At 41.9% G+C, this 12,743-nt stretch overlaps 1 protein-coding gene across 1 annotated transcript; it reads left to right on the top strand.

Moving 5' to 3' along the window:
* The first annotated feature begins 3,432 nt into the window (after positions 1-3,432).
* Positions 3,433-9,776, top strand: LOC129409164 (voltage-dependent anion-selective channel protein 1-like). The gene is made up of 4 exons (XM_055154343.1): positions 3,433-3,492; positions 6,862-6,890; positions 9,251-9,401; positions 9,651-9,776. Exons 1-4 carry the CDS (start codon positions 3,433-3,435, stop codon positions 9,720-9,722), a joined length of 312 nt encoding a protein of 103 aa, XP_055010318.1. The 3' UTR covers positions 9,723-9,776.
* Positions 9,777-12,743: the final 2,967 nt, after the last annotated feature.

The following is a 12,743-nucleotide window of genomic DNA, read 5'->3' on the forward strand; positions in this document are numbered from 1 at the left end:
ATGTGCACTGGAGACACGACGACGTCAACCGCAGCGAGCGTGCTCTGTGTTTACGGAAGTTGTCCAAACATGGACGCGAGCATTGAGCACCTGGAGATTTTAAAGTTCCTCTCGTACCGGAGCCAGAACATGAACAACTTACTTGTTTAAAGAGGAGATTGAGAAGGAGAAGGACGAGGTTTTTGGCCGTGGTGTTTTGTGGGACAGCGGCAGCGACGTCCGGTGAAAGGAACGTGTGGATGTGGAGACGTATCCAAGAGTGGTGAGTGGTGATGTGCTTCACTTCAGTGACACGGAGTTCATTAACAATTTTCACCTACTTCAGCGCAGAATAGTGACATTTGTGGCTTGTTGATAACGTGTAGGTCGGATTCATGCACTTTGGCCGTTCAGACTGAAGTCGCATGTCAAAAGATCAGATATGTATCGGTTTTAGGACCACATTTCGAAGTGGCCTGGGTCACATTTGAAAAAAATCTGTCGTTCAGACATTAAAAGATCAGATACAGGTCACATAGGGGCCAAAAAAATCGGATTTGGGTCACTTCAGGCTGCAGTCTGAACGTAGCCTTAGACTCAAACTTTATCGATCCACAAGTGAAATTATTAGGACACTGTAGCTCACACGTCGCAATATAATATAATAAATAAATACAAATGGCAATAGTAAATTGTAAAAAAGCAAAATAGCAAGAGAAATAAAATAAATAATAAATAATAAAGCATGAAAGTATCTGTACATGTAAAAATAACACACAGAAATATAGTAATACAAATATATCTCAGTTATATAAGAGGTCAAAGTTTATTCTTAAAACAAAAGTATGAAAAAATCTCCACACTTTCACTAAAAAAATTTAAACAAGATATATTTTAAGCCCCAAAAAGTACTAAAAAGTATCGTTCCAGCTTTCATATATACTGAATGAGAAGTAAATAGTGCGGTATTTGTTGTGACAGGCCTCGAAAATAAATATTCTTTTCAAATCTGGAGTTGTGATTGTTTCAGTTCCAGTTTAAGTTCTGGGAGAATGGAGCGATTTGAGACAGAGAGAAAATCTTCTGCACTGTGGATCTTTTCGCTCACTTAAAATCAACGGAGCAGAAGACTGTGATGATGCACAAGGGACGCGGCCGAGTTTGAAAGACTTCACTCAGATTCACTTCACGTTTTAAATTTTCTGTGCGTCCTTTTATATTCAGTTTGTGTGATACTTGTCCAAGGAAATAAAACTGTGAGATAAAAGAGTTTTTTGGGTTTTTTTTTTTTTATAGCGATGGTTTAAACACATTTAAAGGTGCATTTTGTGACTTTTTGGTGGAGGGTCCATGAGATATTTGGAGACTAAACCAGGACTAAAACAGGATTAAATCAGGAATAAATCAGGACTAAACCAGGACTAAACCAGGACTAGACTAGGACTAAACCAGGACTAAACCAAGACTAGACCAGGACTAAACCAGGTCCAAACCAGGACTAAACCAGGACTAAACCAGGTCTAAACCAGGACTAAACCAGGACTAGACTAGGACTAAACCAGGACTAAACCAAGACTAGACCAGGACTAAACCAGGTCCAAACCAGGACTAAACCAGGACTAAACCAGGTCTAAACCAGGACTAAACTATTATTAAACCAGGACTAAACCAGGACTAAAGCCAGACTAAACCAGGACTAAACCAGGACTTAATAAAACAGGTCTAAACCAGGACTAAACCAGGACTAAACCAGAACTGAACCAGGTCTAAACCAGGACTGAACCAAGACTAAACCAGGTTTAAACCAGGATTTAATCGGGACTAAACCAGGACCAAACCAGGACAAAACCAGGTCTAAATCAGGACTAAACCAAGTCTAAACCAGGACTAAATTAGGACTAAACCAGCACTAAAACAAGATATAACCAGGACTAAACCAGGACTAAACCAGGTCTAAATCAGGACTAAACCAGGTCTAAACCAAATTAGACCAGGACTAAACCAGCACTAAAACAAGATATAACCAGGACTAAACCAGGACTAAATCAGGTCTAAATCAGGACTAAACCAGGTCTAAACCAGGACTAAGATAGGTCTAAACCATGTCTAACCCAGGTCTAAACTAGGACTAAATCCATGCCAAACCAGGTCTAAACCAGGACTAAACTAGGTCTAAACCAGGACTAAACCAGGTCTAAACCATTGAAACTGTAAAATCTGCTGTTTAATGTCACACTGTGGAACATTCCAGGCAGGGTGATGACATCTCCAGCCAAAAAAGTTACACATTGCACCTTTAAATAATCCCGTAATCCAGATTTGCCGTAGTCTTGTGCCATGGATGGTTCTCTGATGAGGTTCTGTTAAAACCATCATGAGTCTAACGTGTCCCACATGTGAACAGCAGGAACAAAAGCCCATTATTCACTCTGTGGAGGTCTACAAAAAAAGGAACTGTTTTAATACTTAGGGCTGTACACAGAAAGTGGCATGTTTTTCTATTGTGACAAGATTTATTTACAAAAAAGTTGGATCTTGTTAGTGTTTCTGGAAAAATAAAGGAAGTCAGGCTAAGTTTTGTTTACTAGAAATTGCATCAACTATTTCTCTGATGTTGAGTCACGACAGAAACAAATGCCTGGGATTGTTTCCAAATTGTTCTCATCCAACGACGTCTCTGATTGGACGAAACTGTTTCTTACTGGCAGATGCTTCCTTATGGTAATCTGGATGTGTTCTCAGTTCAAATATAAAATGATGCTTTCTTAAATAAATTAATCTGCAAAAGTTTTTACTTTAAATGGAGAACTTTGAGTGAGTGTTGTAGTCGGGAGCGCACTAATCGAGACCAAGACCTGTCCGAGACCACGGGGTCCAGAAACCAGGACAAGACCAAGACTGTTGAAGGTCGAGGCAGAGACAAGATCAACACCTCGGCTCATCGAGACCAAATCGAGACCATCTCTGTAATTTTTGACATTTTTCTCTATTTTACAGTTATTTTGGCACATTTATATCAATGTTTTTATAAATCTATCTCATTTTATTTATTTTAACAAGAGGAGTCAGCGTTAGGTTCATGCAGCTTGGAACATCTTCCTGAACATGTTCTTCTTATTTCCAGGCTCAAAACATTCTGTTTATCATATAATGAAAGGTTTTCATTTATCAATTTATGTCTCTCTTTTTTATTTTATCATGATTATTTATGTTTTTATAAATCTATCTGTCTTTGAATTCTTTGTTTATGAATTTTACAAATAAACTTGTCTTGCCTTTTATTTATTTTATTTTTAACGTTTCTGTATACTCTGAGTAATCTGGACTGTCCCTTGTGAAATCCTCCACTTGTCACATCTGGAGTGAACAGCTGCTCCTCCACTCTCTCCCTCACCCCCCCGCCCCTCTGCTCCTGCCCCTGACCCCTGCTCTGGACTGTGGGGGGCAGATAACATGACGGTGGGGGGCAGAGGACCACAGGAGGGGCACGGGGCAGAGGAGAGGACCAGTTGTGTCAGACCCCGGGGTTGTGTCTGTTGTGTTTTGTCTCCTGATGAGGGAGCTGCTCTGACTGAGAGCTTTGACTTCTGACAGAGCTGACGTTTGTTTGTCTAAGAAAGCTTTTGTTTTCCTCTCGCACGCAATAAATGTTTAACAGTCTGGCCACGTTCGGACACAAAGTGAAAGTAGCTACAACCCGTCAGAGCCAAGTCAGTTAAAGCTGCACTGTGTAACTTTTCAGCTGAAGGTCTGTCAAACTGCTTTTCTCCGTATTCTTTTGTTTAAAATGTTCTACATTATGGCGTTAAACAAACAAATCTTCCTTTCTTTGTTTTTAAAAGTGAACTATAAAGGCCTTTCTGGTGGAGGGTTTAAAGGTGCACTGCGGAACATTTCTACATTATATGCTATTCTCTATGCACATGTACTTACCCGTACAGCCTGGAATGTTTCACAGTACGGCATTAAACTTATCTATCTCCATGGATGCATGCATGTTTATTGTGCAGAGCTCCACTCTCTCCATAAGATCAGCCGTCGCCCGATCGCGCTTTACAGACTCCACGCTCCAGGGCTCGGGGTTCTCTCTCTCTTAAAGCCAAGATTAGTCCTGGTTTACACCTTGTTTAGTTCTGGTTTAGTCCTGTTAGACCTGGTTTAGTTCTGGTTTAGACCCAGTGTAGACCCAGTTTAGTCCTGGTTTAGACCTTGTTTAGTCCTCGTTTAGTCCTGGTTTAGTCCTGGTTTAGACCTGATTTAGACCTGGTTTAGTCCTGGTTTAGACCTGGTTTAGTTCTGGTTTAGACCTGGTTTAATCCTGGTTTAGACCTGGTTTAGACCTAGTTTAGACCTAATTTAGACCTGGTTTAGTCCTGGTTTAGACCTGGTTTAGTTCTGGTTTAGACCTGGTTTAGACCTGGTTTAGTCATGGTTTAGACCTAGTTTAGACCTAGTTTAGACCTGGTTTAGACCTGGTTTAGACCTGGTTTAGACCCAGTTTAATTCTGGTTTAATAGACCTGGTTTAGACCTGGTTTAGACCTGGTTTAGACCTGGTTTAGACCCAGTTTAATTCTGGTTTAATCCTGGTTTAGATCTGGTTTAGCCCTGGTTTATTCCTGGTTTAGACCTGGTTTAGACCTGGTTTAATCCTGGTTTAGACCTGGCTTAGTCCTGGTTTAGACCTAGTTTAGACCTGGTTTAGACCTGGTTTAGACCTGGTTTAGTCCTGGTTTAGTCCTTGTTTAGACCTGGTTTAGACCTGGTTTAGACCTGGTTTAGACCTGGTTTAGTCCTGGTTTAGACCTGGTTTAGTCCTGGTTTAGACCTTGTTTAGACCTGGTTTAGACCTGGTTTAGTTTAGACCTGGTTTAGACCTGGTTTAGTCCTGGTTTAGACCTAGTTTAGACCTGGTTTAGACCTGGTTTAGTCCTGGTTTAGACCTGGTTTAGACCTGGTTTAGACCTAGTTTAGACCTGGTTTAGACCTGGTTTAGACCTGGTTTAGTCATGGTTTAGACCTGGTTTAGACCTAGTTTAGACCTGGTTTAGACCTGGTTTAGTCCTGGTTTAGACCTGGTTTAGTTCTGGTTTAGACCTGGTTTAGTCATGGTTTAGACCTGGTTTAGACCTAGTTTAGACCTGGTTTAGACCTGGTTTAGTCCTGGTTTAGACCTGGTTTAGTTCTGGTTTAGACCTGGTTTAGTCATGGTTTAGACCTGGTTTAGACCTGGTTTAGACCTGGTTTAGTCCTGGTTTAGACTGGTTTAGACCTGGTTTAGACCTGGTTTAGTCCTGGTTTAGTCCTGGTTTAGACCTAGTTTAGACCTGGTTTAGTCCTGTGTAATTACTACCTGCCTGTAAAACAAAATCCCCTCCAGAAAAGTTTCACTGTGCATCTTTAAACAATTGAGACAGAAACAGCTGTGGTTTGTTGTTATTCGCACCCAGAACTTCTTTTCCGAGCAGCTAAAACGAGGTAAAAGATCAGGGAGATTAAACGGAGCGTTCGAGAGCCAAACGTTCGCACTCCTGTTAAACCCATTACAGCCGCACTGAGCCCGACGGAGGAGGTCTGAGCTCTGATCCGGCGCTCGGCTTTTGTTTGGGGAATATCACCGGGCTACGATCTGTCAGTTTCGCTCGTGAACAGAGACGGGTCCGAGGAGAAACCCCACGGGAGCCCGGGCAGGTTTCCAGAGCGCGGAGACGGACCGGCAGGGACCCACGGGCGCCGGCGGAGAATGGGTGACACGTCGGATTAAACGGGCGGGTTGGTGTTTTCGGGGGGCCCGGATGTGACAGGTTTTAAAGGGACACTGTGCGCCCCCGCTGTGAGACTCGAGAAGCAAAAATAACAAGAGTTCAAATCAAAACGTGACCGAGAAATTGAGAAGAAGTTCAAGTTCAAGTGTGTTTGGAAAGTGACACGATTGACGCGAATTTATTAAACATAACGAGATTTAAAGGGGCAATATTACGATGTTTTTTGATCTAAAAAAACAGACCTGGAGTTGTGTTTTTTACACTGTGTTTTTAAACGCCAAGGACTAAACCAGGACTAAACCAGGACTAAACCAGGACTAAACCAGGACTAAACCAGGACTAAACCAGGACTAAACCAGGACTAAACCAGGACTAAACCAGGACTAAACAGGACTAAACCAGGACTAAACCAGGACTGAACCAGGACTAACCAGGACTAAACCAGGACTGAACCAGGACTAAACTAGGACTGAACCAGGACTAAACCAGGACTGAACCAGGACTGAACCAGGACTGAACTAAGACTGAACCAGGACTGAACTAGGACTGAACCAGGACTAAACCAGGACTGAACCAGGACTAAACCAGGACTAAACCAGGACTACTGAACCAGGACTAGGAAACCAGGACTAAACCAGGACTAAACCAGGAACTGAACAGACTGAACCAGGACTGAACCAGGACTGAACTAAGGACTAAACCAGGACTGAACCAGGACTAAACCAGGACTAAACCAGGACTGAACCAGGACTAAACTAGGAACTAGGAACCAGGACTACTGAACCAGGACTGAAACCAGGACTGAACCAGGACTAAACCAGGACTGAGGACTGAACCAGGACTAAACTAGGACTTGAACCAGGACTAAACCAGGATTGAACCAGGACTGAACTAAGACTGAACCAGGACTAAACTAGGATTGAACCAGGACTAAACCAGGACTGAGCTCAGGACTAAACCAGAAGGATTAAACTAGGACTGATCCGAGAACTGAAAAAGTAGAACTTACCAGAACTGAACCAGGACTGAACCAGGACAGAATCAGGACTAAAACAGGACTGATCTCAGGACTGAACCAGAAGGACTAAACTAGGACTGAACCAGGACTAAACANCAAGACTGACGAGTTTCAACTGCACACCAATGTGTAAGGGTCAACTCACTCACTCTTCCATTTCTGTCACGGATGTATGTCTATTTGGTAGTGGAACATTTTTAGATATGCTTTATGGCTGTTAAAGGTCATATACAGTGCAAAACTGTGTCCTGTGAACTTCAGCCATGTTTAGCCATTATTAGACTGTCTCATGCTAAACACACAAGGTTCCTCTGGTGAAGTACTTCCATTGTGATGATCCATCTCCAAATAAATAGATGTATTTTAGTGCCACTTGGCTGAATTCTCAGAGGACGACTGGAGCAGGAAGAGTGAATCCACACTTTTCTCAGAACTGGAACTAACTTTATAATGATCTATGATTTCACACTTTTTGTGTTCATTTTATGTGTTCATTCATCGTCATGATGCCTTCAGTGAAAATTGACAATGTAAGATTTTTTTTTTTTAAATGTAAAATGTAGTGTATCGCACTCTAAAGTTATCCTTACTGAACATTCTGAAGTATGATTATACTCCTGCAGAAAATCTAGACTATAAACAATGATACTGAATGTCATCATTATGCTACTGACACAAAAACCCAACAGCAGGATTAGGTCCTCAAAACTACTCTACACATGCAGTATAGTGAATCAAACTACTCTACACATGCAGTATGTGAATTAAACTACTCTACACATGCAGTACTGTGAATCAAACTACTCTACACATGCAGTACTGTGAATCAAACTACACATGCAGTACTGTGAATCAAAACTACTCTACACATGCAGTACTGTGAATCAAACTACTCTACACATGCAGTACTGTGAATCAAACTGCTCTACACATGCAGTACTGTGAATCAAACTACACATGCAGTACTGTGAATCAAAACTACTCTACACATGCAGTACTGTGAATCAAACTACACATGCAGTACTGTGAATCAAACTACTCTACACATGCAGTACTGTGAATCAAACTGCTCTACACATGCAGTACTGTGAATCAAACTACTGTACACATGCAGTACTGTGAATCAAACTGCTCTACACATGCAGTACTGTGAATCAAACTACTCTACACATGCAGTACTGTGAATTAAACTACTCTACACATGCAGTACTGTGAATCAAACTGCTCTACACATGCAGTACTGTGAATCAAACTGCTCTACACATGCAGTACTGTGAATCAAACTGCTCTACACATGCAGTACTGTGAATCAAACTGCTCTACACATGCAGTACTGTGAATCAAACTACTCTACACATGCAGTACTGTGAATTAAACTACTCTACACATGCAGTACTGTGAATTAAACTACTCTACACATGCAGTGCTGTGAATCAAACTACTCTACACATGCAGTGCTGTGAATCAAACTACTCTACACATGCAGTACTGTGAATCAAACTACACATGCAGTACTGTGAATCAAAACTACACATGCAGTACTGTGAATCAAAACTACTCTACACATGCAGTACTGTGAATCAAACTACTCTACACATGCAGTACTGTGAATCAAACTGCTCTACACATGCAGTGCTGTGAATCAAACTACTCTACATGCATGCATACTGTGAATCAAACTACTCTACACATGCAGTACTGTGAATCAAACTACTCTACACATGCAGTACTGTGAATCAAACTACTCTACACATGCAGTACTGTGAATCAAACTACTCTACACATGCAGTACTGTGAATCAAACTACTCTACACATGCAGTACTGTGAATCAAACTGCTCTACACATGCAGTACTGTGAATCAAACTACTCTACACATGCAGTACTGTGAATCAAACTACTCTACACATGCAGTACTGTGAATTAAACTACTCTACACATGCAGTATAGTGAATGAACAAGCGCTGCAATCAATACATGAAAGAGTTAATCAGTCATAGAAGCGATTTGTTCATTCGTCCACAGCTCAGATCTTATTGTGTCACAGAAAAATCGAATATTCCTCACTCCTACAAAGACAAAGTACCCCATGACAAATATTAACCCTGCAAAAATATAGCTCCTTCTGTCATGTATTGAACGATTAGCAGATGAATAATTAGTGCCATGCCTAATCAATGGGATGCTCTGTTACTCCAGTTAGACTTAAGTCCCTCTCAAATAACATTAGAATCACAAGAAAGGGAACGCAGTACGAGTGAGATATACACACTGGTCATCCTATTTTATCTTGGCATATTACTACATTATTGACATTTGATACAGTTTGTGATTAAACATACACTACACAATGCTAACCGTCTCTTGTTTGATGGATAAGGAACAAAATGTTGCTTTTGGACGGGAAAGTGACGTCACCACTGGACACTTCTCCTTGAGCTCAGTACTTGAGCATGGAGCTGTAATGGTTGTTTTTCTTGTGCGTTACAGAAACGACGGCACAGAGTTCGGCGGATCCATTTATCAGAAGGTGAACGATAAGCTGGAGACGGCCGTGAACCTGGCCTGGACCGCGGGCAACAGCAACACACGCTTCGGGATCGCAGCCAAATACCAGATCGACCAAGACGCCTCCTTCTCTGTGAGTGCGCCTTCAAATGTTTTTCCTCATTCTGACTTGGTTTGATGGATTGTACCTGTGCTAAATATTAATCAGTTAAATGTCAGTCTGTGGGGGAAAAAAGTTGACAAAAGTACAAAAATACAGGAAGAAAACTCCATTCATAATGCAGATACAATTTATGCACAAGGAAGGACTTTTTCTGTGTGTTTTTATATAAAATGAGACATGTGCAGTTTGTTTTGTTGACACTCGTGTTCTTCTTTTCAGGCGAAGGTGAACAACTCCAGTCTGGTGGGTCTTGGCTACACTCAGACTCTCAAACCTGGTGAGTTTCTGTAACATGTTCAGTTGATGTCCATACATGGTCCACACACTGTCCACATACTGAAATAACAGCGGCGCAGTGGTTAGCACTTCAGCCTCACAGCCAAAAGATCCTGGGTTCGACTCCTAGGAAAATGTGGCTTTCTTATTTAACCCATTGACGCCGGATGCTGCGCAGCGCAGCGCTGAGTCCCCTGTCCAGATTGTCTGGCAATCAGCGTAACTGGTAAAGGCGGGGCCACACCTGGAAGCATGGGGGGCGTGTCCTCCTCTCGCTTCCATTCACTCCCATCGAGAGACACAAAACTGCCGGAGCTGCCATATCACTATGTGTAACAAATAAACATGGTCAAACACAAATGTTGTCCGTGTCTTCACTGTCATTGTCACTGTCAGCATTTTTGTGTTTGACCATGTTTATTTGCTACACGACAGCGATATGGCACCTGTTGTAGGAGCGTCTGGAACAGCGAACAGATCAAGTGGTTTGAGCGCGTTCATGCGCTGCAGTAAAGAGCAACGTTTGTTACTTCAAACCAGGTCTTGATGGGAACATGTGCGGGATACATTTGGATTATTTTTCAATAGAGAAATAATACGCCACGATAAAGAAGGTTTAACGCGACAATACAGCTCCGGCAGTTTTGTGTCTCTCTATGGGAGTGAATGGAAGCGAGAGGAGGACACGCCCCTCATGCTTCCAGTTGTGGCCCCGCCTTTACCAGTTACGCTGATCGCCAGACTATCCGGACAGGAGACTCAGCGCTGCGCTGCGCAGCATCCGGCGTCAATGGGTTAAACAAGGAGAACTTAAGGAGAACTCCAGGCTCTTTGCATGTTCTTCCTGTTGGATTGTCATTAAACAGAAAGGCACTGAATCATATAAGAGGCACACTACGCTGCTTTTCTGGTGCATGCTCCTTCATCTGTTTGTCTCCATGGAAATGTGATGACGTTATTAGTTTGTGTAAACGTACAGCTGTATAACACTGTTCTATTTCTATTTTTTACTCGTGAGTCTGTTTAAAAACGGCACACAAAATAAAGAAGCACCCAAAAATATCAAATATCGTATTGAGTATCAATATCTACCGATATTGCCAAATTGGTATCAATATTGACTAATACTGGAACCGATATATCACTCATCCCTATATTAAACATTTAAAATGGCACTAAACCAGCGTATCGCCTAGGAACGGGTAACACTTTATCATGGCTTCTCTGATGAGGTTCTGTTAAAACCATCATGAGTCTAACGTGTCCCACATGTGAACAGCAGGAACAAAAGCCCATTATTCACTCTGTGGAGGTCTACAAAAAAAGGAACTGTTTTAATACTTAGGGCTGTACACAGAAAGTGGCATGTTTTTCTATTGTGACAAGATTTATTTACAAAAAAGTTGGATCTTGTCAGTGTTTCTGGAAAAATAAAGGAAGTCAGGCTAAGTTTTGTTTACTAGAAATTGCATCAACTATTTCTCTGATGTTGAGTCACGACAGAAACAAATGCCTGGGATTGTTTCCAAATTGTTCTCATCCAACGACGTCTCTGATTGGACGAAACTGTTTGTTACTGGCAGATGCTTCCTTATGGTGCTGGTTCTCAGTCAATAAAATGGCTTCTTAAATAAATTAATCTGCAAAAGTTTTTACTTTAAATCAGGGGTGTCAAACTCATTTTGGTCCGGGGGCCGTATCCAACCTACTTTGATCCCAAAGGGGCCGGATCAGAAAACTCATGTCATATAAACTCCAAAAATAACAATAAATTCAAATATTTGTTCAGAGAAACGCAAATCTATTACAGAAATCTTTTTTAATTGATGAACTCTTTCTTATTATAATATTATAATATTATGAACAACCTGAAACTTTAAGAAAAATTCAATTTCAACATTTAAAATATTTTAGTAGAAAATCACCCAAGGGCCACATTAAAGGTCTTGGAGGGCCGGATCTGGCCCCCGGGCCTTATGTTTGACACCTGTGCTTTAAATGGAAAACTTTGAGTGAGTGTTGTAGTCCGAGCGCACTAATCGAGACCAAGACCTGTCCGAGACCACGGGGTCCAGAAACCAGGACAAGACCAAGACTGTTGAAGGTCCAGGCAGAGACAAGATCAACACCTCGGCTCATCGAGACCAAATCGAGACCATCTCTGTAATTTTTGACATTTTTCTCTATTTTACAGTTATTTTGGCACATTTATATCAATGTTTTTATAAATCTATCTCTCATTTTATTTATTTATTTTATTTTTAACGTTTCTGTATACTCTGAGTAATCTGGACTGTCCCTTGTGAAATCCTCCACTTGTCACATCTGGAGTGAACAGCTGCTCCTCCACTCTCTCCCTCACCCCCCCCCCCCCCCGCCCCTCTGCTCCTGCCCCTGACCCCTGCTCTGGACTGTGGGGGGCAGATAACATGACGGTGGGGGGCAGAGGACCACAGGAGGGGCACGGGGCAGAGGAGAGGACCAGTTGTGTCAGACCCCGGGGTTGTGTCTGTTGTGTTTTGTCTCCTGACTGAGAGCTTTGACTTCTGACAGAGCTGACGTTTGTTTGTCTAAGAAAGCTTTTGTTTTCCTCTCGCACGCAATAAATGTTTAACAGTCTGGCCACGTTCGGACACAAAGTGAAAGTAGCTACAACCCGTCAGAGCCAAGTCAGTTAAAGCTGCACTGTGTAACTTTTCAGCTGAAGGTCTGTCAAACTGCTTTTCTCCGTATTCTTTTGTTTAAAATGTTCTACATTATGGCGTTAAACAAACAAATCTTCCTTTCTTTGTTTTTAAAAGTGAACTATAAAGGCCTTTCTGGTGGAGGGTTTAAAGGTGCACTGCGGAACATTTCTACATTATATGCTATTCTCTATGCACATGTACTTACCCGTACAGCCTGGAATGTTTCACAGTACGGCATTAAACTTATCTATCTCCATGGATGCATGCATGTTTATTGTGCAGAGCTCCACTCTCTCCATAAGATCAGCCGTCGCCCGATCGCGCTTTACAGACTCCACGCTCCAGGGCT

This window comes from Boleophthalmus pectinirostris, unplaced genomic scaffold (genome assembly GCF_026225935.1).
Source record: "Boleophthalmus pectinirostris isolate CB_2022bp ecotype Guang Dong unplaced genomic scaffold, ASM2622593v1 HiC_scaffold_19, whole genome shotgun sequence".
NCBI lineage: Eukaryota > Metazoa > Chordata > Actinopteri > Gobiiformes > Gobiidae > Boleophthalmus > Boleophthalmus pectinirostris.